This window comes from Larus michahellis, chromosome 2, assembly GCF_964199755.1.
Source record: "Larus michahellis chromosome 2, bLarMic1.1, whole genome shotgun sequence".
Classification (NCBI taxonomy): domain Eukaryota; kingdom Metazoa; phylum Chordata; class Aves; order Charadriiformes; family Laridae; genus Larus; species Larus michahellis.
Genome location: NC_133897.1, coordinates 15,343,586 through 15,369,795, shown reverse-complemented (window position 1 = coordinate 15,369,795; position 26,210 = coordinate 15,343,586). Strand labels below are relative to the sequence as shown.

General features: G+C 45.3%; 2 protein-coding genes across 2 annotated transcripts; one reads left to right on the top strand and one right to left on the bottom strand.

Moving 5' to 3' along the window:
• On the top strand, positions 1–4,458 carry GJD4 (gap junction protein delta 4). Its single transcript, XM_074573417.1, has 2 exons — positions 1–64; positions 3,272–4,458. The coding sequence occupies exons 1-2, from the start codon at positions 1–3 to the stop codon at positions 4,456–4,458; spliced, it is 1,251 nt and encodes a 416-aa protein (XP_074429518.1).
• An 18,349-nt stretch (positions 4,459–22,807) lies between these two features.
• Positions 22,808–25,692, bottom strand: FZD8 (frizzled class receptor 8). Its single transcript, XM_074574200.1, has one exon. It carries the CDS (start codon positions 25,467–25,469, stop codon positions 23,451–23,453), a length of 2,019 nt encoding a protein of 672 aa, XP_074430301.1. The 5' UTR covers positions 25,470–25,692; the 3' UTR covers positions 22,808–23,450.
• Between the last annotated feature and the right edge of the window lie 518 nt (positions 25,693–26,210).

The following is a 26,210-nucleotide window of genomic DNA, read 5'->3' as shown; positions in this document are numbered from 1 at the left end:
ATGGAGCACTGGGACTCGCTGGGATTTTTGATTGTCACACTCAACTATAATGTGACTATTGTAGGTAAGTACTTTTAAAAAGCTCTCTTCTTTCTTTTGCTGCTCCATATCCTGATGCCACTCAGGTGTCCTACTGATAATTGACTAATTTCTAGCTGCACCTCTGAGATCTTCACAGTAAGAAGTTGTTATTTAGATAGTTATGTGATGAGTGGTTAATGTCTTTCTTTTCTTGTTAAATAGATTCCTACTCTGCCTCTGATAGATATTTTCTGAACTCCATGGAAAAAATTCTGGCAAGGTTTTCAAATTTGGCTCCTCTTGGTGCCTGAGCTTCCAGTCAGCTCTAATGGTTGATGTAGGGATCGTGGTGAAAACACACAGAAGTAATGTTTTATTTATAGCGCATAAAGTGAACAGTAGAATGTATGCAATAGCTTTAGCGATGAATTAAAAAGTTTGAAGAAGGGGAAAAAAAACCCAACCCTCTCTTTTACAGGAAGAAGTCTGTGGTTTATTACCGCTATGGTTAATTACCATTGCTTTTCGGTCTTTATTTTTATGAAGGAGCAAAGTTCACAAGTATCTAAAAATACCTCCAAATACAAATTGATTTTCCTCAACTAACAGTGGCCTGAGTGCTCCTTTTTTTTTTTTCTTTTTTTAATTCTTATTTAAATAAGACACTGTTCCTTTTTCAGGGGCTACTTTGAGCAAAGTGTGAGCCAGAGAAAAACTTTCCAGGGCCTTTCAAAGCCCCTTCGCCTCCAGTCGTGGACAGCTGCTGTAGTTTGTGCTGCGCATTGCAGGGAGCATCCAACTCAGCCGCAGGGGGGTTGGTGCAGGGGCTTGTTCTAGTGTGTTTAATCAAGATCAAATCATTAGGGAAGGTGATACGAGGAGGGGTTATCTCTAAAATGTATGTCATGCTAAACTACTTCCTAAGGAGCCATTGATTTTTCTTAAGCAGCACTCCCTATTGTACATGTTCTAATTAAAAATTGATAGTGAAATAGCGTGTAGTATTTTGAGCTTAATTAACTAATGTGCTTCAAACACTTTGAAGTCCGTGCAGGGAAAAAACGCTACCTAAGGATGAAACATGGCTTGCTAAAGATGACTGGTTCTGTACAGCTGGTGTTTTCCGTTGACCCAGGCTATGTGGAAAAGAGAGTAACGGTACAGTCTGTCCACCAGCAGGCAGGAAGCTGAAAACACAGCAAACCCACCACTAAAGTTCAGGCGATTCAAGATAAAAGGGAAAGGCCTCAATTTATTTATGGTTAGAGAATCTATTATTTTGCCAGTAGCAACAGGTGTCTCCGATGATGTCTCATATAGCTTATATATCCTTAACTTTTTTTCCAGCTGAAGTTTTTCCACTTCGGAGCGCAGTTTTACTGTTCTAGCCCATAGTGAGTCTACGACCCACCGATGGTTTATACGGGGCATTCAAACTGCATGTTCAGCGCAATAATAGGCATCAAACAATGTTGCAGAAATATTTGAATATTTAAAATTCACACCAGCTACAGGGAAATAGCTTTATGGGAAATAGAAAAGAATGTTGTTCAGGATAATAACCTGGTAAATAAACAGGTATTTTATAGAAAAAATGCTTTGGGATCTGGATTTTTAATAAGCCTTTAGAATGTGTATTAGTGTTATTTTACAAACTGCCTTTAAAACCTAGTGTGCATGTGAGATGTGCAATCACTGTTAATGACACAAGGTTTTCAGTGCATTTCTCAACCACTAACTCCATATAACATGCTTCTCTTTAGTCACTGAGTCTTGCTGGTTTTCTGTCTGTGGTTACAACTGGTTTCTTAACTATTCCTTAAAGCCCAGAATTAACCTTATCACTCTTTTCTGCTTTGTTTTGGTGTTGGTTTATTTTTTTTTGTTCCTAAGTGTGTGGGTTTTCTTCTTTTTTCTTGGCATGTTTTAAAAATACATGAAATTAAAGCAGGGTATTATTAAATTAAATTACTTTTTCAAAACCATATAGGGAACTAGCGTGAGGACTCAAAAGGAAACTTGAGAAATTACAGTGTTAAACTTAACTTCAGATGTTGAGTTTTTCCATGCGTTTTTACAGAATGTATTTTTAATTTTTGGACAATTATAACAGTATATTTCTAGGCCTTCCTATCCTGCCCAGGAAAAGTATTTTTTTCTTTTTTTCTTTTTCCTTTTTTTTTTTATAAATAACTATGTCAGTAATACAGCAGTGTGTGTAATTTTACAAGAAATTTTTAATAAAAACCTACCCCATCCAAAATCCTCCAAGAAACTCTCATGAACAATACGGTCTCTTTCAAATGATACGATACGTGGGGTACCAATGCCTGATTTTTTCCACTGCTGTTGGTGTAATGGAATATGGATAAGGCCTGATCTTTCCAACCAAAGTGGATGAGACCAAGACGAGACTAAAGCACTCATATGAAAGAATTTGGGGAAAGATGAAATAGGCAATGTATGAAAATGCCAAACTTGTAAGGCTTCACTTGATGTTGGTATCAAGACAGAAGGGAGCTTTTGGTCTGAATGGAGGGAGGAGCTCACACCAAGGTGAATGAAGGTTGGAAGACATGATCAAGATGGAGCAACCAAAAAAGCAGCAGAGAGAAATGACTGGGGTGCACATGCGCGCACACAAACGTGTATTTGTAGAAGACATTTGCATAACTTTGCTAATAGCACCTATTAACTAGCTCTCTAGTCAATACTGGTCTAGACACAACAGAGAGATTTTGTTGGCTATAGTAAACTTTACATAAAATGTCATGGCCAAGAACAAATACTATGTCATGAAAAAATCTTTTGTATCCAGAAGAGTTTCATACTGTGTTAGCTGATCTATATTACTGAAATAGGACAAAACTCAGGTGCAGAGGTATGAAACCAACCTCAAGGAAGAACTCTAAGTGAAATGGGATTATTCACTCACTTGTGAACTCTTGTTATCAGATTTGGACATGTTCAGAGTGTTTTCATTAGGCTGAGATTTCAGTTGGCATGGCTCATTGTACATCAAACTCCTACACTGCCAAGTCTAGATGAAGGTTATGGAATGTGTCAGCTAATACACTTTCACACGAGTTTCAGTCCCAGTCAAAACAAAGCCAAAGTGGAGGTTTTAGGAAAGGAGACTGATAACAGACCCTATTTCTTCAAATGTCTTTTGTATAGAGAAGCATCACTACGTTACCTGCCTTCCCTTCCTTCTCAGTGCTCTGACTCTTTTTCTTACCTTCTCTTCTAGGAAAGATCTGGCTAATGATAGTGATTCTGCTGCGAATGGCAGTGGTGGTGTTAGCAGGCTATCCGCTCTACCAAGACGAACAGGAGCGCTTCGTCTGCAACACCCTGCAACCAGGATGCTCCAACGTTTGCTATGACTTGTTCTCTCCCGTATCTCACTTCAGATTCTGGCTCATTCAGACTGTGTCTATCCTGCTACCTTATGCTGCGTTCAGCATTTATGTTTTGCACAAGGTGGCTATGTACATTGTAAGAATGCACTGCTTGGTGCGTGGATGCAAAGGGAATAAGGGTTTATCAAGCCCCCCAAACCCGAAGGAGCTCTGTAGAAGTGCTGCTGTCAATAGATTAGATTGTGGCGCAAACAACCTCAGTGTTCTTAATTTTTCTGGGGCATATACTGTTCATCTTTTTTTTAGGACACTACTTGAGGCTGCCTTTGCAGCTGTGCAATATTTTCTTTTTGGATTTTTTGTTCCTGAGCGCTTTTCCTGCTACCATTCACCTTGCACAAGCACAGTTGACTGTTATATCTCCCGGCCCACTGAGAAATCCATCATGATGATTTTCATCTGGGGGGTCAGCAGTCTATCCTTTCTGCTTAGCCTTGCTGATCTTGCCTGTGCTCTCCAGAGAATGACAGCAAGAAACCAAAAGAAGAAGCTGCTGGCAAACCTCCACATAGAGAATGAGTGCATTTTAGATCTTCCTCCAGTGCAGCCAGGTAGCTCTTCTCCACCTCAAAATCAGGACTGTCCAGTATCAAATAGCAGCCAGACCAGCGATGGCTCCTGCTCCCTGCTCTCTGAAGGGGAAGAAGAGGCTGTTCTTCATCCTGAAGTGGTTTCTCAGCAAACTGCCAGCACTAACCTTAACAGCAACAGCAACAAGCCCTGTATATCAGGAGGTCTTGCTGTTAACCAAGACAGCACTGAAGAACCCTTGTGTGCTGGTGACCACCAAGGAACTACAGGCAGGCAAGTGACACCCAATCTTCATCAAGACCTCATTAAAGATACTGCCCTGACTTTGAGACCTCATATCAAGTCTCACCTTGGAGTTTCTTCCTCTGTGGTTCAGAGCAAGCTTTTAGGATACTGCCCTTCTGCTGAGCTAAAACCCCCTGATGCACAATCAAATTATAGCAGTACCAGTTGCTTGAGGTCAAAAAAGTCAGAATGGGTATAGAGCCCTGAGTGAACACTACCCTGTGACCCTGGCAGGACACGTCATTGCGTCACTGAGAAGGTTTCAGGGAGCTGGATCCCTCAGCTGAAGTTATGCTGGAGAAACACTACTACACTGTGTTGCTCCATTGAAGATGAAGGAAAAACCTCAGATAAGAGTTTGAAGGCTACTGCTTTAAGGGAACTGTTCTTTGGAAAATACAACATCTTTATGTTTGTCTGAGTGTTAGTGACTTTAAAAAGCTGTGGACTGTTGCTAATGTGACTGACTTGATTTTCCAGGGGTATGCGTGAACACTTGTTTACCCTAATCTAGTTTTATTGCAAAAGATTAAGCTTGGGAAAGTTGTGACTTTCACACACAGTTGTACATTGTCTACTGTCAGAAAGTTAATTTATCTCCTCATCTAAATTCTCTAAGCCCACTCTAAGAAAGGATATTAAAGCAAGAAGAGTAGATGATGAATAAAATAAAAATACATCTTTTGTAGCAAAGTATGTAAGAAATGTGTAAAAAAAACCCTTGAATCTTACTGACTGAAGGCTACGCCTATCCTAGTTAGCAACACCATGGCAGTACTTTTCTTGGACCCTGAGGTCAACTGGCACAGTCTGACCACATCTGAGTTATTCAGCTCCATTAGCCTCTAAATCAGGGTGACTCCATCCAGGTTAGCTGTTCCGAATGGTCCTGTGCTTGAGAATCGCTCAGGATTCCCACACCAGGAGGTGTGGGCCAGAAGGGTGTCAGGGAGCGCTCCAGCAGCTTGATGTTGCAGCAGACTGAGCTCCAGTGCCTGTGCCCTGGCGCTGCTGACTGCGCACCAGCGTAGATGTACTACGGACGTGTCTGCAAAGTGTTACGTGTCTCAGTCTGAAATAGTCACACTAGTCTTGTGTGACTTGGTCTTCATTTCAGCAGGGGGAATGAGTCACTTGACCTGGTTCAGGCATCTCTGAAGGTAAGATGAGTCACTTTCTAGATATACCTATTTCTCCCACAATGGCATTATCTCAGACCTGGGCTTAGGGAAAACGGTTTCTACCCCGAGAGAAGGATATAGTGGCACTGTCTATATCAAAGTGCTCACCCTCTTTGTGTGACAGACTTTTAATGCTAATCATTAGAAAGCGTGTCTAAATTGAGTGAATCACGGAAGATTTTATTACTGTCATGCTTTGTGCTTCAGTGTTAATTCTGTTGCATTTAAATAAGCGTGGTCCAGCACTGAAGCACAGCGGTGCGTGAGCTGAATTTGCTTTTAGCTACAAGTCAGTGGGGGTTGAAGGTTGCGTTTACCTGCAGATCATCAGTGGGAGTGGATGTGGAGGAGCATGTACTCAGAGAAAGGTACTGGTGGTACTGTCTTACAAAACAGATTATTCAGAGGGTGCCAAGAGCTGGTATTTGTGGATGCTGCTTGGAGCTGGAGTAGCTCCCTCTCCATTTAGACCCACACAAAGGAGTAAACAGGCACAGATCCAGTCTTGCTCTGCCATATAGCAAGTTTCTGAAATGACTTAACGGCCGGCTCCTCTGTGCAGGCTACCAAGGGACAACAGCTTTCACATTGTTCTTTTCCTCTCCTGTGGGTGCAGGTGTCTTTAAGACAGTTTGGCTCATAATGTCTGTATATCACATATGCAAGGTAAAGCCTAGAACTTCATTATCCCTCATCTTCTGCATCCCTTCAAAAATTAGGTAGCTTAATAGATGGACAGAATTGCTCTTTGGGTCAGGAGGCAGAATTTACTTCTGCCTCGAAGTACTTTGGGATCCTGAGGCATGCTACAGAGGTGTTTAATTACTAGCTCCTAAGTAAAGTTTCCCTCTCTATTAGCTGTGTTTGTTTCTTTTATCCTGCATGCTTGTTGTATGATTTGTCATTTCCAGGGTAGGAACAGCATTAATTATTAAACTTATCATCGGCAGAAAAACATTAAATATTTAAACTTCTCATCCTCCGAAGCTTCTTTAATAGGGTTTGTGCTGATTACACACACCATGACAAAACATTGCAACAATGGAACCTTTTATGATTCATTGCATCTTCTCAGCTGTGAGAAGGAATGCAAGGAACAAATGTGGATTCAGTCTATCATGTAAATCCCCCAGCATGAGATATAAATAGGGTTGGATAAATAATAAATGCATTGTGGCTGGACACAGTTTGCTTTTTGGTGTCTCTAGCTAGACATCTTTTAATGACTAAGGAGTCTCATTTCAAATCAGAAAGGTCCTGTCTCTGTCTGAAATGGAAAATGAAATTACTGAACTTCTTCCTTATTCTGTTTGCAGTTTCTTGTGAGATTGCAGCCTTTGGTTTGTGTCACTCGGCTGCAGACCTGGCTGCTTTTAGGACTTGTGGACCCTTTGACTCATAATTCAGACCAGTTTAATAAGCACTTAATGTGTTTATAAAAACTGCATACGAAAAGAGCAGGATTTGTATGGGCTTTTCACTGGGGAGCGGATAGAAGCTTCAGACATCAACAACCTGCTTCTAAGGGAATGTCTCTGAGTCTCTTCTAACAACTATTTCCAAGTCATATTTATTAATTACAAAGACATGGGTTTACAAACTAAGTGGATCTACCAGCAAGGGCAGACCAAGGGAAGATGTGCAAATGTGTGTGAACTATTCTGAACTTTCACGGCTCAACCAAATGAGGAGAGATCATTGTTGGGGGCATCTACAACGGGGAGGAGGAAACAGGAAAGAAGATCTGCTTGAAAGAACAAAGGGGAACACCTCTAATTTCTCCTTATATTCAATATTGCTGAATGTTAATGTGCCGTGAAGATGTCTGGATGTCCTAGAAAGAGTGAGTAAAAGAAGTAATAGACGTGGAACAAGGAAGCAACAAGATTTTCTGCTGTTTAAGCAAAGATTTAGTCTTTAAAATTTGTGAATCGTTTTTCTAAGTCCTTCCAGAACATATCTCATACTCAGAAAAATGTTACAAAAGCTGCTTGTTAAGTTTGCCTGTGTGTCTTTAAGTCTTTTCTTAAACCACCCACCTCAGAAAAACATTTCTGAAGATGTGCTGAAAGCACAATACTCCTAATCCTGCCCTCAGGAAGCTTTGTCTCGCGGTCAGACAAGGCTGCCGTAGCTGCAGTATGGGTATCACTTGCACCCTGCGGTGGGTTTACGGAACAATACATAAGCTACACATATTGCTCATCCGGTCTCGTGTGGTACTGAAAATGAGACTGTACAGAAAGAATAGCTCCCTGGAAATAAGACTTGGAACTGCTCAGGAAATCTGTGATAAAATAGTTTTCACATGGGAAATAGAGTTTTTATTGGAAAATTATAAAATGCCTAAAAAACTGTTGTTTTCTTAGGATCTTCAACTGCATCGTAGGACTTCACTTGCTTAATAAGTATCTACTAGGCTGTTGGAGACCTGGAATATCCATGTTTTCCATGCAGCAAAATCAGGTATCACTGGGGGTTTCTGCAGTATTGGCATGATTTAAAGAAAAAAAAAAATATTTTTTTATCCCTAAACAAAATATTTTTTAAAAAACTTTTTTTCTAAACAAAATTTTTCAGTTTCTTTTGTTTTGTTTTGTTTTAGTTTGGAACATCTTTTTGAATACCAAAATAGAAGCCAAACACCAAGTTTCAATCAGTTATTGTCACTTTCTCCTCTTTCCTTACAGTCTAGTTTGGGTCACTTTGATTTACTGTCATCAGCATAAAGGAAAGCTGCAACTCTCTCTCGTGAAATACACTGTAGACAGGTGTCTAGGGAATGCATAATTTCCCATTAGCAGCAGTTGTTCTCCATGAATCTCACAGTTCAGACCAGAATAATTATTAAATCTGAAGTTAACAATGTAGAGAGATCCTTAGTGTATTCTTTCAAGTTATTAAAATTATCTGCCCTTATGCGATGCATCGTTATTGCAGTGATTATCTTTCTAGAAGGGATCATTAAAGAGGATATTAATTGCACATTATTTTATTTTAATATCACGATTACAATGGAGAACAGATAAATTATTACTGCTTGTAGTATTTTAGGATAATAAAGAAATACATCTCCAAAAATAGGAAAGTGGAGTAGTTGAAAAGGCTGTTCTTTCTTCTGTCTTTTGTACTACTTTTAATAGCCTGATGTTCAACTGATAGAGAAGTAATTTTACAATGTAGTGCTCTTACATTGTAATTGCGTTGCTAAAATGTTCTGCAGATTAGTTGGTCTCTGTTCAAAGCCACAGCATGAACTCTTGGCCTGTGATGCACAGCAATGCCACTTCTGAAAAATGAGTTCACCAAGGCAGAAATCTGATTGGAAATTATGAACTGTATCGCTACAATTAAAATTATCCAGCATCCACGTAGATAGATTACAATCATGATCTACTTCACTAGCTTTTGCCTTCTCCCACTCCCCTTCTGTTCTCTCCCATTTGATGTTGACAGGCAGCATGTCCCAGGCCATCTCCATAACTGTAATTTAATTGTGGGAGTACAGCTCAAACTCCAAGGACTTTTATGATCCTGTGCCGTTCACAGTATGGAAATGCCAGGAGACAGAGAGCTGTCTCCCATTCACGTTCTGCAGTGTTGAGTTTGAGTAGTGGATTAGCTTTGAAAATCTTTCACTGATGAACAATTTTCTGAGTGAAGATGATGGCAGATTCTGAGCCTTTCTTTAGAAAATATGTTTATGTATGGTGCCCTCAAGAAAGATGGAGGATTTGGGGCCAGGAAGCAGAAGTAAGTCATAGAATCATAGAATCATTTAGGTTGGAAAAGACCCTTGGGATCATCGAGTCCAACCATGATCTCCACTCTACAAAGTTCTCCCTTACACCATATCCCTTAACACTACATCTAAACAAGTCTTAAACACATCCAGGGATGGTGACTCCACCACCTCCCTGGGCAGCCTATTCCAGTATCTGACCACTCTTTCTGTGAAGAATTTTTTCCTAATGTCCAGCCTAAACCTACCCTGCTGCAGCTTGAACCCATTCCCTCTTGTTCTATCAATAATTACCTGTGAGAAGAGACCAGCACCAACCTCTCTACAATGTCCTTTCAAGTAGTTGTAGAGAGCGATGAGGTCTCCCCTCAGCCTCCTCTTCCTCAAACTAAACAGTCCCAGCTCCTTCAATCGCTCCTCATAAGATTTATTCCCCAGGCCCTTCACCAGCTTCGTTGCCCTCCTCTGCACTCGCTCCAGCACCTCGATATCTCTCTCATATTGAGGTGCCCAGAACTGGACACAATACTCAAGGTCCTTTCACTTCTGGCTTTTCTATGTGTATAACATTTATTTTGGCTGTGACACTTTAGGCACCACACACATCAAAGTGTGTTTGGGGATTTTATTTTACTGAACACGTTACCTTTGGTAAAGAAATAACAATAATAGGAAGAAACATAAGATTTTGACCTAGCAGAATGAATTTTTGATTTTCCTCTGTGATTTCCTGCCTTTTCCTTGTACTGAAGGTAGGCAATTTTTTTATTTTTTATTTTTTTTTAAAGAGAAATCAGGATAAGGTGCTTTTAGAGCCCCACTGGGCTTGTTAAGCAATGCCTTCCTTGTCCTGACAAATTAGACACCCACTTAAACACCCACTCCTTCTGCTCATCTCTCTAGAAGTCAGTGTGAGTGATTCTTACTCCTGACAGACCATATACAGTGCAATTAGCTCTTTCTTTCTGCTACCTGCTTTTTCCTGAAGCTCTGCGGTATCCTTGAAGGCCTAGTGGAGATATTCAAAGGTAGGCAGATGGACAACTCATGGATACATTGGCTCTTTCTTTTCTGCTTCAGCAAGGCTCTTTCTAAAGCATCTTTCTGAAAACGTGGAATATCTATAACACAGTCTACCAAATGTGATGCATTGATAGATACCTGTTTGTACAGGTTCACCAGAGACTTTTACATATGTCTTGGTACATAGTCTGGAAAGGATCCTGATCTTTGAACGACTGGAGAAAACCACAGAATTTGCATTGCAGCCCCACTCCTCTCTCCCACTCAGAACTGATTCTGTGGAGCACAGGCCTGTATGAAATTGAAAAGATGACCCTAAATTAAGGAATGATCTAAATACAGGGTTTTTTTCTGTAATGAAAATAGGATGGATGGATGGATGGATGGATGGATGGATAGATAGATAGATAGATAGATAGATAGATAGATAGATAGATAGATAAAGGTGGGTGGTAACAATTACTGACCTCATGGCCTGGTGCTATGTGAAACACAGAGCTACTTCAGTTTAGAAGAAATCCATCTCAATTTTCAGAGTCTATGGTAATAGACTCTGAAATGTGCAGATAAATAGGAAATAATTTCTCCAAGTTACCTGTGTCTGAGCAAAATATTTCGTTACTTCTGGACAGAAATATTGTCAACCCCTTAGGACAACAGTCTTGAGTTTCCTATTTGATTAGTGCTTCAGTTCTTCAGTAAAAATCCTTAAAATGGTACCAGCGTGGCTTAAACTCAGCAGCTGACATTTCAGTCCTCCTCAGGACGGTACTTCTCTCACACACACAAAGAAAGGAGTTGATTAAAACATCCAAGCAGTTGTGTCATCATGAGAACAGGTCAGTTGGGACACCAAAAGATAAATTTCAGGACTTTCCAGTCCCTACAGAGCTTCCCACTGCATCCCTGCAGGCATCCTTCAGGCCTCTGCCTATACGGACCGAACACCTTAAACATGGAGAGTTTCTTCTGTTGATTTACAAGAAATTAGGAAACTAGTTGAAACAAATCCGGTGCTATAGGGTTACATTGAGAAACTGTTGCAAAGCTCAGGCCACCTTGCAGAGCAACCCTTTGGTAGAAACACAGTACAATTGCATGCACACCTCTATGTCTGCAAAGTCACCTGTAGATAAATTTATTTGGACTGGAGAATCAGCAGGATCTGCCTTGAAAGGGGATTATATAAAGAATACCATGATGGTATGGGTGCCTCAGTCAGCCTGACAGAAGACCTCACCTACCATCTCAGTGAGGACTTAGGTTCTTGGTTGAGACTTCCCTGCCATTTGGCACACCACCATGCAATGTGCATGTAAGTGTTTGCAGGAATTAGTTTGTAAAAAGAAAATGCTAGTAAGTGTCAGCTTTTTCCAGTTCTGCCAGTCTCTTTATATTCTGTCTGCCTCAATACTAGGTGGGGTCTCATGGTGCAGAAGGCTGTGGTTTTCCAGCACACCGGCTGCACCCGGCGTGGGGCTGCCCCAGCTGCCAGCACGCACCGCAAAAAGCACCAAGGTACAGCCTTCACCACCCACCCTGGGGTACAACTTCCACCATTTTCGGGACCTTCAGCAAAGCGTGTTTCCAAAAATGAGGCAGAACTTATTTACCAGACCGCCTGTGTTGCTGTATCCGACTTTGTTTGCCATTTCTTTCCAGTCTACCAGCAGAAGCCAGTCAGTGCCATCCAGTTACTGAAGAAGCGGGATCCTGGTATGAAAGGCGACCCAGGAATAGGGAAACTGTGGTGATAATCATGGTCTTTAGCTGCACAGAGAGCATTCTCTCTTGCTGTATTTCCCCTCTTTGCCTGCCTTCACCCCTTTTCCCTGCATTGTGCTAGCATGCCAGGAGGAGATGAGCAGCCTTGAGGCAAGCCATGGAAGAGGCATACAGGCCCTATCCACTGTCCATCTCTTCCAGCTCCCTCCAGCTTTGTCCCAGGCCAGCCCGGCTGTACCCTGGCCTAGCCCCCTGTATGCCCCAACCCTTGGTAAGTCCATTTTCCAGAAGGGGTTTCAGCCCCTTGCTTCAGTCTGGCCTTGGCCACAGCTCTTACCCTGGCAATATTTTCCATCCATCCAGAGCCATGTTTTAGAGCCCTTCATGTTTATCAGAGCTCAGGTGGTTGTTTTGGGGAAGGCAGTTTCCATTTGTCCCTTGGTACCTGGTAATTTGAAATGAATGCCACCAGGAAGGTTGGTAGTGGTGATGAAATGTAGTGCGGGTCGCAGAAAACCGTGAGGGAAAAGCTGCTCTGCTTCTGGCCATAGGCCTTCTGCAGATCTGGGGTGACTTCAGTTGGCTTGATTGGCCAGACTTATATCTGAGAGAAAAACCTTTGCAAAAGCTGCTTTAGACAGTTGATACGAAGTCGAGCACAGGCCCAGAAGCTTTACTGTCAGAAGATGTTATTGGAAACAGGGCTGAAAACACAAGCGTGTTTTTGAAAATTCTTTTTTTATGGGTTTTCCCATGAGAAGGAGTTTGCTTTACTGTTAGGTCTGTGTCAGCTGTGCGAGTGCTTAGGCAGGCAGCTGTCAATCTTGCTTTGGAGACTGATCTTAAAAGAACAGAGAGCTTTGTCCTTCTTCTGAAGATTTGTCTATTATTTAGGTTCAAACACATGGTGGTGTTAGTCTGAAGAGGTCTACAGCTGGCAAGACTTTTCATAGCTTTGACTATTTTTCTTTAAAAAAAATAATTGTGGTGCTCTGTCAGGTGCCGAGTTCCCTTAAACCCTAGTGCACACCAGGAGACAGAGCCTCATCTGTCACATGCCTACTGAAGGCCATGAGGAATGGAGAACTTGTGGGTGTTTTTCCGAAAGCAAGTGCTTCGTCTTGGCTGACAATCTTGTATGAGTAAGGATGGGAATCTTTACAGCCCACGGATCTGGTGGGCATCCAAGTCTGGTCCCTGGCCCAGGCTGCACTCTCGTTGCCTTCCTTCTCCCCTCTGCCATAAGATGTTGGTGAGTTGGGGTTGGGTTGAAGCCGGGCTTTTGGAGAGGGCAGGGGGGCTGCATCTACACCAAGTGCCAGGGCTAGGACAGTTCTCAGACAAGGTTTGAAAATGCCAGACTCAGGCTTAGGACCTCCATTCCCTGTAGTTTTTTGCCCTTTATCGGTACTTAGCTAGCTCAATCAATAAAGGTTGTGAGTGTTTCAGGGAACATTGGGTTGACTCATGTTGCTATTTTATTTGAACATATTTGCTGCTCTCTAGAGGAACTTATGGAACTTGCATGGTTTCAAGATATACTGTTATGCACTTTAAGCCAACCTAAAGCCTGGATAAATGAAGAAAGGAAGCAACCCAAAGTAAACAATAACCTCCAGAAGACGTTGCCAGGAAATGAAGCAGCAGCAAAATAAATTTTAAAGTTTAATGTAGATAACAGAGAAGTTAATATACTGGAAAGAGGTAGCAGGAAGTACATGGGTATCATTACAGATGAGGGAGGGGACTGCCAAAGTACATTTCAATAAATTATCATTTTACCAAATAAATATGATTATACCAATCAAAACCCTTGTCAAGACTGACACCCCCCCTCCCCGCCAAATCCTTAGCAGACAATGTGCAGAGTGCTTTTAAGAGAGCCAAAGAGGCCAGACCGGTGGCTAAGAAACTACCTCTCTAGTGAACAATCAACACAATAAATTGTACCAGCTTGTGCAAAGACAGGACAGAGCCCAGCAAAAAGTGTAAAACTTGAGGAAGCTGCAATTAAAGAATCCACCACTGTGAAAATACTGAGATCTTGCAACAGAGATGTGGCTGATGATAATCACCAGACTCTCTTGGCAGGGTTCAGCTCAAGGCTACGTCACCTACATTCTGTCGCATGGCTGTGAGGTAGGTGTCTGAACTCCTGCTACTCTCCAAGGAGATCTGGTCAAATCCAGATGTGGGAAAAGGTATCCTATGTTATTAGAGTTGCCAGAGGGTAACTGAGGCATTCACCTGGGGCTTTCAGACATGACGGAAAATTACAGGAGACCCACGATCATTTGGAGAGGCAGGTAGAAACTGGATAAGAGTCTCCAGGACCAGCTGGAGACTATGTCTGCGCAATTGAGTTAAGGCCCACAAGTTCACTTCAGAGGGAACTGACTCACCTGCCAGGACCCACTGACTGCATTACTAACACTCTATTGACTGCAACAGGAGTTTATGTAATAGCTTACCTTTAAAAAAAAACATAATTAGATACCTACCGGCATTTAGATGCCTTAGTCTTGAGCTGAACTTTAGCCTTCACCTAAACATGACACTTGAAGGGGGGTAAAAAAGAAGAAAGAAAAAAAAAAGTATGAAGATATCAAGAAATATTTAAGCAATGATCACAGCTGGGGAAATACTACTGTAGAGGATGTTACCTGTCACCACACGTGATACTGGTTTTGCTCAACAAAAAAGACAGAGAAAGCAAAGTCAGGAGAATAGTATTGTTGTGGACCTGGAATACCATATGATATTCATTTTCATTGTAGAATTATTGAGGAAAATAGCAGGAAAAGCAAAAACACAGTGGTCATCCCTTTCACAGATTTCAACAAGACATCTTGCAAGTCACCACCGCAACACTCTGAAATCTTCTAAAATGCCAAAAGAAAAATTGACACTAAAGTCTAACTTTCACAAGAACAGTCAATATGGCTACAACTGTAAGCTGAGCTCTTCTAATTCTCATGTGTATTGTTGCTAATGACTTACTTACTTCAGAGAAATGCATAAAAGAAGTGCTGTAGTTCCACATTAATCTGCTAGGAGATGTAAATACACAGCTGGACCAATGCTTCAACAGAAACAAGAAGATTGTCCGGTGTGGACAGAGATATATGATCTCCTATTATCAGAAAACACAGGACATCAGAATCAGCTTCAGAAGACAAGGTATTTAGAGGCAGACACATTGCATTTTAGGAGATATTAAATAAAACTTTGTTCTACCTAGTGTTTGGGACAACGGACTGGAAATGAAAAATGGCAGGAGTTTCTTGAAAGAAATTCTCTTAGTTGTCTCAAAGATAAAATATAATATCACTTAATGTAAAATAACATATGCCCTTTCTTCCGAGAGACTGCCATTACCTACATAGTACCATATATTCAAAATCTTCCGTAATTTAGTTGGGGTGAAACCAGCAGAGGATCTATGAAAGTTGCTCTATGAACATTATTCACTTTCAGCTTCCACAGATTTTTTCACTGTTGGCTTTTGTACCTTACAGAAAATTCTATCCTGAATAATTCTACCCAGCATAATTCTCCATTACCTTCTTTTAAGACATGCAGAAGTACATTTTTTTTTATTCTAATCTATCTTATTTTCCCAGAAGGAATTATATTTGAAAGCACTGTGTAAATTCATGAGTTAAATCCTAATTCAGAAATGCACTCTTGTTCAGGAAAACATTTATGCATACGCTTACTTTAAGCATCTCATAAAATCTCACTGAAATCAATAGGACTTTGGCATGCACTTAAATAGTCCCTACCACCCTACATGCTTATGATCCACTTCTATTCAAGAAAGCAATCAAGCACAAGTTTCTGAATCAGGATCTAAAGGTATTCTGTGAAAACCATTTCTATTCCAAGCTCTACTAATAAATTAGGGTTTTTTGTGATTTTGCTTTTTTTTTCCATTAAGAATGTATAACATCAATGTGCTTTGCTTCATTTTAAGCTGCAAAGGCCCGTTTTATATGCTGCTTGTTAAATCAGATTCTAATGATTCTTTCCCTCATGCAAATCTTTCCTCTCATTCATGGATTGTATTTAAATTCTGCTCAGCTTGCATTCATGATGCCTTGTCAGTGATTTGCATTGCTCTGATGCGTTTGCCCTGGTTGCACCCCTCACTCACTTTGGCTTGAGAACATAGAAGCCATAAATAACTCTTTAGCTGCTAAAAACAACACACACAATTCTTGTACACTAATGAGCTAGAGGATGGCAGCAATGAAGCTCCTTGTGGGTCTCTGTGGTTTCCTGATCTGACTGCTCCTAATGCCCTGCTCCGTACTCTTGAAAACTGTCGTTTTCCAAACCATTATTGGCAAAATACTGCTTCCCTCGGGTTTTGCAAAAAAGTAACTTCAGCTTAAAAATCACAACTTTAAATGTGTTTTCTGCCCAGCAGGTTTGGGGAAAGAAAGTAACGCAGCTCCCTGCCGAGCGGCTGGTTGTCCCTCTCTGCGGCGCTGGGAGGCTGTGGCTCCAGATGGCAGCAATGTACAGAACACGCGCCGCCCCAAAGCTGCAGGTTCTGTGGCTGGATGGGAAACATTCCCCCTTGCCTTCCAAAAAGTCGGATTTGATTCTATTCCCACCCTACGTTTGGACAGAAAGCCAAAGCCAGTCGTTTGCTTCATAAGCCAGATTGTGACATTTTCTGATTTACATTGAAAGAGGCCGTTTAGATTTCAACCACTGAGAAATGATGAGGGTATCGTGTCTAACATACATTTCGAACCAAGTCAGTTCATAGCGTGAAAATGATTCTTCCTAATTTCAGAAGATGTCAAAACGGGACATTCTAGTTGTAGATTTATTTTCTGGGGAAAAAAATCAAGTAATTAAAGTAATTGAGACTAATGTTTCTTTGTGAAAAACATTAGGTTTAATTAATTCATCAATGACAAATGTTTGGAGGAAAGAGCATCTAGCTAAAGCATTTAAAACACGTGAAAGCATCTAACAAATCACACGTAAGGCAAAAATTATTGGAAAAGAACCGTGTTTTTTTCCTGCAACATATTAAAAAAAATCAGTATCCAAGAGATAGTCCAGCTTTCACCTTTATAATATACTGGATATGAATAGTAACTTGCCCACATCTTTCTGACTAAATTTATATTTTCTAGGAAAGCTGTGTTTTAAAAAAGGATGTTGTAGTTCCCTGCGGGTTGCGGTGACAGTCACCTCTGCCCAGCGGGTCACAGCTATCGGGGCGTGCGAGGTGGGTGCGCAGTGGGCAGGTCCCGGGGGTGCAGGGGCACCCGCCCCACCGCCTCCCCCACGCACCGAAAAGAGAGAGGAGAAGTCGAGATAAAAAAAGGTGGGGAACGTCAGCTGGGGAGCCCTGCGAGAGCAGGGAACGGTGGCAGGGCCTCGGGGTGAAATTCCCAGTCTCTCCCAGTTGAGGGCACTGCTGGATGGCGAGCAGAGCAGTTTTCCGCGCCCCCCCCCCCCCCCCCCGCCTCCCCCGCGCCCCGTCCCGGTCCTGCCGCACGCTCGTTCCCACCGGGGCTCCTCCGCCTGCCGGGATTTCTTGCCCGATGCAACTCCAAAACTGCTGTAAACCCTCTTTTCCATACCTGCTCCCTCCTCCATACCTTAGAGAATGGGAGGAATGAGTCATTTCTCTCCAGGCTCTTAAAAGCCGATTTAACTTCAGCCCTTCAGCAATACAGAGCCCAGGCTGGGCTTGGTTAACCGAATGCGATGGCCCCACGTCGCTCTGCTGCTTTTCACCTAACTGCCTCCAACCTCTTCGTGTCTTCCTGACGAAGAGGATGCCATCCCTCACCCAGGCCCCGTGTGAGGGCTCGGGTACTTTAGAAGTTGTAAAGGCAGCAGTGGGTTTGGTGTTTGAGAGTGCCAGCTTCGCTCCGGCGACAGATTTGGCCGGGGAAACTGCGTACACTCTGGGTGTACAGGACTATGGCTTTTGGTGGGGGCGTTGTTGGGGGGAAACTGGTGGGGAGGGCATAGGTGTGAGGACGTGTTTGGAAAATGGAGCATTACTGAAAACACAGAAGAGTCAGGAAATCCAGGTTCTTCCCCTAGACTTGCACTTAAGTTTCGTTAGCCTGGGTATTATTACTGCAATTTTTGTCTCCCAAGAAGAAATTTGACTATTAATTCACTAGTGACTGTAAAGTGTTTTGAGATCATAGATAAGAGACTTGTAGGAGTGAAAAAGTATTATCTCAGCCTTCAAAAAGCCTGGTTCAGCATTTGACCTTAGGTACTAGTTTCTGAAGTGATTTGACTATCCTTAGTCACCTCAGATTATGGCTCCACATTTTAATACCAGACAGTAGTTATTTCCATACCACCATAGCATTTATGATGTGTGATCCTTTCTGCTGAACTAGTGAAATTCATATACCTGATTACAGTAATGATGGGCATTTATAAAAGCTTAAGTAAATAGAGCTCTCTGAACGTTTGTAATTGAGTTGTCTTAAAGGCTGTCTACAACTCATCATGACCACATGCAGGGAGTCTGCCCTGTTTAATATTTCTTCCTTGGACCATCTGTAAATCACTCACTTTATTCTTCTTAGGCTCATCCTGTTGCTTTCATGGTGACCTTTGCTGCCCAGTCTCTTTAATTCTAGAGAGGTGTGCTATCTTTTCTGTACCATCCAGTTTTGGTACGCGGGGCAAAAAAAGAGGGAACATGGCCAGGATGGGCAATGGATAGAGACTGTTCCTCACTTAGCTGCCCTGTTGGGCCAGAAGCTGGGTTGTCCATGGTGGGTGGGAGTGGAAGAAGTGTGTGCCTAGAGAAACACAGGCCGCATGGCTCTGGAAATGGGGTGCAGGAGCAGGGCATGCTACAGGCAGGTTGTAACAGGCACTTTGGAAACTGGTTGTGATTCTTCAAGCTGGTTTGACTGGCTGGCACTGAGCTTTCCTCCAGCATGGTCTTGACTGTAGGTGAGCTTTCACTCCAGGAACATCTTTAGTCGTTTTCCAACGTTCTTTATCACCAGTTCGCTTTTGCCCCATATTATGTGGCCTGTCTATCCCATATACAATTCCATGCCTCTATTGGTTAAGAAGGTTAACTTACTGGGCAGGTTAGGTTTGGCTTTTGCACTGCGTGTAGTGCTTGTGAAAGAAGTATGTTGAGCATGGTCACTAGGATCAGTGGTCTTACCTGTAGCGAAGTTTTTATATTTCAAAGTAGATCTGGGATTCTCTAAAGGACTCTGTTGGGTTTTTTTCTTAGCTCCTGATTCCTTTTTAAATTTGGACATTCTGCTTTGGTTCCTGGTACTAGTTTCCTCTTGTGAAAAACTTGCATTTTCTATTTTTCCTACAACCCACCTTCAGGCGCCTGGTGAGGTGTCTGCCCCAGTGAGTCTGGAAAGAGCCTGGGCTCTGGAGCCGGGCTGACGCACACTGCGGGTAGTGTGCGCACACAGGTGCCTCTACCTCCAGCTTTCCTACCCCACCTGGGACACCTTTCAGGACTAGTCAAGCACATTTGAAGAACTCTTTAATGGGTGAGCAGCCCAATACTTTGATTTTAAAATGTTGTGTAGGAAAGAAGGAAAAAAAGACTCCTTGCGTGCCGGTCTTAGCCTTCATAGCCTTCCCAGAAAGCCTGGCCACTATTTCAATATATAAGAATTTCCCAGTTCCTCCCTGTCTGAAGTCCCTTCCCTACCATGACTGATTACCAAAGCTCCAGAGAAGCTTCCTCTGCACAGGGAAAACTCCGGAGCAGGTTGGAGGACACTTCCAGGTAGCTGCCAAGGGCTCAGCAGCAGGGCCCAGGGGAGGTGTGATGTCCCTCTGAGGCTCTGCAGCACACCTGCAAGGCACTGCCTTTTTTAAAAAGGCCCACTGGCAGGTGGGCCAGCTCCTTTGGGGGCTGCAGGATTATTCAGTCATTACAGCAGGAGGAGAATAATCCATAGGATTTCCTTTTGAAGCAGGAACATGTAAAGCAGGGAGGGGTCCTACAAGGAAAAGGAACACTCTAAAGGTATGTTTCTTACTAGAGAAGGAAAAAAAAACCCATCCTGAACCATGTTTCTCTGCTAGCTTAGTTACTTTCCTGAACGGAGCAGTAAATTAGACTTTTGTGTGAACTGCAGGAGGCTCTTGGTTGCCGTCTATCCGGCTCTCCAAATGTTGCTATGCAAGTTGTGCTGTGGAGCCACATCAGTGGTAATAAAGCTTTCCCGTAGCTCTCGTGAGCTGGTGCGATTGCTGGGGCATGTGGGTGCTGCCCCTGCCCAGGGGTGAGCCCACACCAGCAGGGATGCCGAGGGTATTCCTGCTCCGCAGGCGAGGGCTTGGGCCACTGGTCTGCTGGGAGTATTTTTAGTAGCTCTATGGCAAATTTAGGGAGAATGCTGTTTATCGTCAGACCTTGAAAGGTAACACGTAACTCCTCCCACCTCACCAATGTATTTTGGATGTTCATAGCAAATTTAAAGTCTGATAGAGGGTATCATAATAATGTGAAGTTCTGTGTAGCCGTGGATTTCTATTGGCATACCTAAATGCCTTGCTCTTGGTTTTTCTGATGTATTTTTCCCCCCCCCTCCGAAACAAATTTTATGTTGATTCACAAAAATCTGCACCTGTAAATTAACTTCTCTGGCACCATTTCCCCAGGCTTGCGTTTCTAGTGATTTGAAATTTTGTCTCATTTTTATTTGTTTAACCTTTATTACGCAGTCATTTCCAAATGCCAAAGCAGGCATCTTGTTAAGCTAACTACCTCTGAGACTGCTTTCCTGACTAAGTCTACCTGCAGCACTTCTTAGCTCATGCCAGGGTAGGTTAAGCCACAGAGCTACTTCCTCTCTTTTACTAGAAAATGCTTTTATCTCAGCACTAGCAACCTCTACCAGCAGTCTTCCTGGGACCTACCTAAACAAATTCTCACAGAATAGTTGTGGCTGTACCTCCCCTCTGTCTTCCTTGCTGGAACCCACTAGAGGGGAAGGAACACAGATATTTTTTTTTATCTATATGAGGTGATTGTGCTTCCATAAGTGGGGCTTCCCCAGCAGGAGGAAGACCTCTATCTTAGCCCCACTGACAGCAGGGAAAATTGCCACGTTGATTTAAATGTTTCAACAACTGTTAAGAAATGTTTCCAGCAATACAGGAAAATACTTTCCATTTACAGGTGTGTCAGTATTCCGATCCAGGTCAATTGGTGTATAAACAGGCATCATGCATCAATGCTAGCAGAACATCCTTTGCATTTGCGTAGTTAAAACTATTTTTCCCTCCATGGAATTAAAGATTGGCATTTTAAATTCCTCCTTTTCATGATCCCGGTAACTTTATAGAAGTGGAGGAGTCTATTAAGTTACGGGATCTTTGAAAGGGACACCAATAATCAAGTCAGTGCTCAATGGAACAAGGTTTTTCCCACAAATCATGATTGATATCTGTGTCATTAGTAGGGTAGCTGCCCATCTCTTATCATGATTGACAGGTTAATAAGGGACCTGGGGCTATCTTTTCACTGCTAGCACACAACCTAACCAATTGCTTTTAAATGATGGCTAATTTGACAGAATATAAGTAGAAAGCATAAAAATATCTGGAATAATGTCTAATGCAGCTTTTACTCCTGGTATTCTGAGCAATCTCATTTTAGAAAACATATTAGAATGTAGTTAATAGATTTACTTTTTTTTTTTTTTTGAGATACTCAGTTTTGAAAGAACATCTTGTAGTTGTTCTTTGGTTCAATTAGGAGCAAAAGAGAAGGGAGTTTTGTAATGCAATTGTCCTGTAAAGGAAAATGTTTTAAATTGGGGAGATTATGTGAGCAGACCACCTGTAGGGCATTCATAGCTCTTTTCTATAATGCTCCAAGCCATGCCTTGCTGCCTGCGGTCTGGCTAACAATGCAGGGAAAAGCTGTTTAAAAGGCTGTTCTCCCTTTTCCCTCTGGTGTTCACTAACTGTTACAAGTCTTCCTCTTAAAATAAAAAAAAAAAAAAAAGTCCCACGTCCCTCTAATTGAAGAACTTTAAGGCTCCATGGTGGCCAATTGGTCTGCAACAAGAGGAACCAGGCAGCAGGGAAAGAAACTTCAGACTATACATCACGTTTGGTGAAGAGAAAAGATCAAAGTTTTCCCAAACTCAAAAGAAACCAAGTTCCCTACAGATTAACCCTATTCATTTAGCTCCTCTTAAAGGAATGATGTTCTGAGCCACTGGGCAGACAGGTAAAAAGTTCAACAATTGCCAAAGCATTCTTCTGTTAATTCAACAGCCTTCTGCTCAAATAAATTAGCTTAGTCCTGACAGAAGAACAATACCTTTTCTCTTGAAAAAGGACCATATTTGATATACAAAAGTTAAGTATGAAAGGTTAAGATGTTAGTTTAATCTGTTAAGAAGAGATTGATCTAACAAATCTCAACTCGCTGTTCCACTGTAGTAGATGATCTATGAATTTAAAACATTAACCTTTTACACTTCAGTATGCATCCCCGGAAAGGCAGGTGCTTACAGAAGTGTAGACAACAGATATGAGAAGTGTGTGTACACATTCCTAAAATAACACCCATTTTAAAAGGATACTTAACATGCCACGTGAGATGACGCTTCTGTAAAGGCTCAGCTTAAAGACACTGTCATCTTTCAAAAAGCAGAGGAGAACTATGGTAAGGCACCTCCCAGTTCTGGCAAACACTTTTTCAGAACAACTTGTTGAATGACTTGTTTTCCTTGTGTCTATGGATCAGAGGCAGCCATCTATTATGCTGCAATGACTGAAGCATGAATGTAGCTCACAGTTTATAGAACCACCTAAAGACAGAGCAGCTGGAATAACCAGGGCAGGAGTATGGGAAAGGCTTGAAAAAGTCATTTATCAAAAGTCATTTTATTGACAAAATAGAATACTCATATTTGCTCTTACAGGGGTAGCCTCTACACTTTTTTACAAAAAAAATTTACAGACTGTATAGCTTTGGATATATACATATTTTACACATCTGTACAAGGTAACAAATAATTATATAAATACATCCTTTAATGTAGGAAACCCGTATTTAGCTGGGGTGTATAATTAAGACATGTTTTGATTCAGTCTGTATTGTAAGGCATTTGCCCGGTCACCAATATTCCCAAAAACCTGCAGTCCCAGCAGACTCCCATCTCTGGCTGGGGTAGAGGAAGACTCTCCCTCCCATGAGGGAAGAGCTGCTGTTAGTCCAGAGTGAATCAGAAGCTGCTGTGCCTTGCCCTCTGCAAGACACGGGTGAGCCTCTACCCTCCTCTGCCAGCAAAATAATAAGCTGGCTCCTTGAAGTACATGCTCCCTGCATATGAATGGAGGGGAAGGAGGAGGGGGCTGGAGCCTGGGGCCTCTGCCAGTTGCATTGTTCTATACAAGCTGTGGCTAATAAGGACCATTAGGGGTTCATTAATGGCACCAAACAGTGAGGGGGCATTTTAGGCAGGCCAGTGTCCCTCATTCCCTAACCTTTGGCCTCTTTCCCCCTCCTCACACTTGAGACAGGGGCATCTGCTTGGGGTAGGAGACAGAGCTGGCGGTGCCCGACCTCCATGTCAGGCCGGTGCTGACATCGCTGTAGAGGGAGCCACCGCCTCCAGCCCCAAGTCCTCCTGCTGCAGCGATTGCCGCTTGCCCACCTGCTCCTGCCCCTGTGCCCCCAGCCACGGCAGCACCTTTGCTGGCCCAGCAGCAGCGGGTGCAGAGGGCCCTCCAGGACTCGAGGGTCTTGCCAGACCAGACCCAGACACCGGAGGTGATGCCCACCACCAGGCACATGAAGTACTTGAGCATGAAGACAGCATAGTCAGGGCGGCGGGCCTGATCGGGCTGCTGGTCGCGCAGGCAGGGGCAGTTGTGCGTGGCCTCCCAGCGGGGCCGATTGTGCTGCTCGTAGAAGAGACAGGCGACCACGCTGGCAGCCGGCACGGTGTAGAGCACGGTGAAGAGGCCCAGGCGTATCATCAGTTTCTCCAGCTTGTGGGTCTTGGTGGGGCCACCCTGCTGCTTGATGACGCTGCGGATGCGGAAGAGCGAGACAAAGCCAGCGAGCAGGAACATGGAGCCGATGGCCAAGTAGATGAGCAGCGGTGCCAGCACGAAGCCCCTTAAGTTCTCCAGGCTCTGGTTGCCCACGTAGCAGATGCCGGCCACGGGGTCCCCGTCCACGGAGCTGAGCGCCAGCACGGCGATGGACTTGACGCTGGGGAGCAGCCAGGCGGCCAGGTGGAAATACTGCGCGTAGCCGGCGATGGCCTCGTTGCCCCACTTCATGCCGGCGGCGAGGAACCAGGTGAGGGAGAGGATGACCCACCAGATGGAGCTGGCCATGCCGAAGAAGTAGACGAGCAGGAAGACCACGGTGCACAGCGCCGGGCCGGTGCTCTCGTACCGAACGTGCTCGGCCACCGCCAGCTCCGGCTGCAGCTCGGCCGCCCCGCCCGCCGCCCCCCGACCCCCCGCCGCCGCCGCCCCCGCCGCCGCGCCGCCGCCGGCCCCCGCCGCCCCGGCCCCCGCGCCGCCCGCCCCCGCGCCGCCGCTGCACGCCACCTTCTCGTGTCCGGCCACCAGGCGCACCAGGTAGCCGAGGGAGACGAAGAGGTAGCAGGCGGCCAGGAAGATGATGGGGCGCTCGGGGTACTTGAAGCGCTCCATGTCGATGAGGAAGGTGGAGACGGTGGCGAAGGTGGAGAGGAAGCAGAGCACGGACCAGAGCCCGATCCAGAAGGCGGTGAAAGCGCGCTCGTCGGGGCTGAAGTAGGGGTTGTGGCAGGGCAGGGCGCAGTTGGCGATCTGCCCCGTCTTGACGCGGTTGTAGAGGGGATGCCGCTCGCTGGACACCGACACCATGGGGGCCCGGCACTGGCAGCCCGGCTCGCAGGGCGGCGGCGGCCGCGGCTTACGCGGGGCCTCGGCCGGCGGGGCGGCGGCGGCGGGGGGAGCCTTGGCCGGGCCGCCGGGCTTGGCGCCGCGGAGCGGGGGCTTAGCGGGCGGCGGGGCGGCCGTGGTGAGGTCGGTGCGGTTGTAGTCCATGCAGAGCGTGTCCGGGCTGCCCTGCTCGGGGAGGCGGTCGCAGCGCATCCTGTCCGGCCAGGCGAAGCCGTACTGGCGCATGAGCGGGGCGCAGCCAGCCTTGGCCCGCTCGCAGACGCTGCGGCAGGGCGGCAGCGGCTTCTTGTAGTCCTCCAGGCAGATGGGGGTGTACATGCTGCAGAGGAAGAAGCGCAGGTCGCTGGAGCACTGGATCTCCACCAGCGGCCAGAACTGGTGCACCTCCAGCCCGGCCTCGTCCTGCGTGTCGTGGTTGAACTGGTTGGGCATGTAGGTGTAGTTGTAGCCGATGCCCTTGCAGAGGGGCACGGTGATCTCCTGGCACGACAGCTCCTTGGCCGAGGAGGAGGAGGAGGAGGACGCGGCGCTGGCGGCCGAGGCGGCGGCGCAGCCGGCGCGCTGCAGCAGGGACAGGGCGGCGAGCAGCGAGGTGATTTCCAACAGGTAACTCCACTCCATGCTCGGCGGCGGGCGGCGGCCCCGGCTCTTCTCCCGTCCCGCTCGGCAGCCAGGGGCAGCGCGGCGCCACAGCACCCACCCGCCCCGGCTACCCCTCTGGGGGGCGGGGGGCGGCCCCCTCCGTGCCGGCCGCAGACGAGAGGGCTGGCAGCCCCCGCGGGTCTCCGTCGCCCGGGAGGAGGGAGAGGGAGCCGCCGGCGAGCCCCCGCGCGGCGCCGGAGGAGGGGGGTCCGCTCAGGGAAGGCCCCTCAGCCGCCGTCGCATCGCTCCTGGCGGGGTTGGCTGTGCAGGGGGGGGGGTCGCCGCTGCCCCAGCGCCGGCCGGGCACGGAGCGGCGGCGGCAAAAGAGAAGTTTCGGTGTCAGCCCCCGCCTGGCGCGGTCAAGATGGCAGAGTCGTCCCGGGGACCGGGCGGTGCGCCCCGCGGCGCCGGGCTCCCACCGCCCCGAGCGGGCGGGCAGCGGTGGGGCCGGTGCTGGGGCGGCCGGAGCGGCTCCTCCTGCCGCCCACCCGAGCGCCGGGCTCTGCGGGCCGAGTGCCAGCCAGCCGGTCCTCGCTCTCCGTCTCCTCCTCCGCTGCCGCCGGCGGGGGGAGCCTGAGCCGGTCGCCACCGGCTGCCAGTCGCGCAACCTGAACCGCGGGGCGATCGTGGCCGCGCCTCGGCACAACTTCTCGCTCTCCGGCCCCGGCAGCGCCGCTCCGGCCGCCGCGCTCTCATGAATATTTATAGCGAGCGCAGCCG

Coding starts and splice junctions, on each gene's coding strand:
- GJD4 (XM_074573417.1), top strand. CDS start 1: ATGGAGCACTGGGACTCGCTGGGATTTTTGATTGTCACACTCAACTAT. Junction 65..3,271: donor CTATAATGTGACTATTGTAG/GTAAGTACTTTT, acceptor CTTCTCTTCTAG/GAAAGATCTGGCTAATGATA.
- FZD8 (XM_074574200.1), bottom strand. CDS start 25,469: ATGGAGTGGAGTTACCTGTTGGAAATCACCTCGCTGCTCGCCGCCCTG.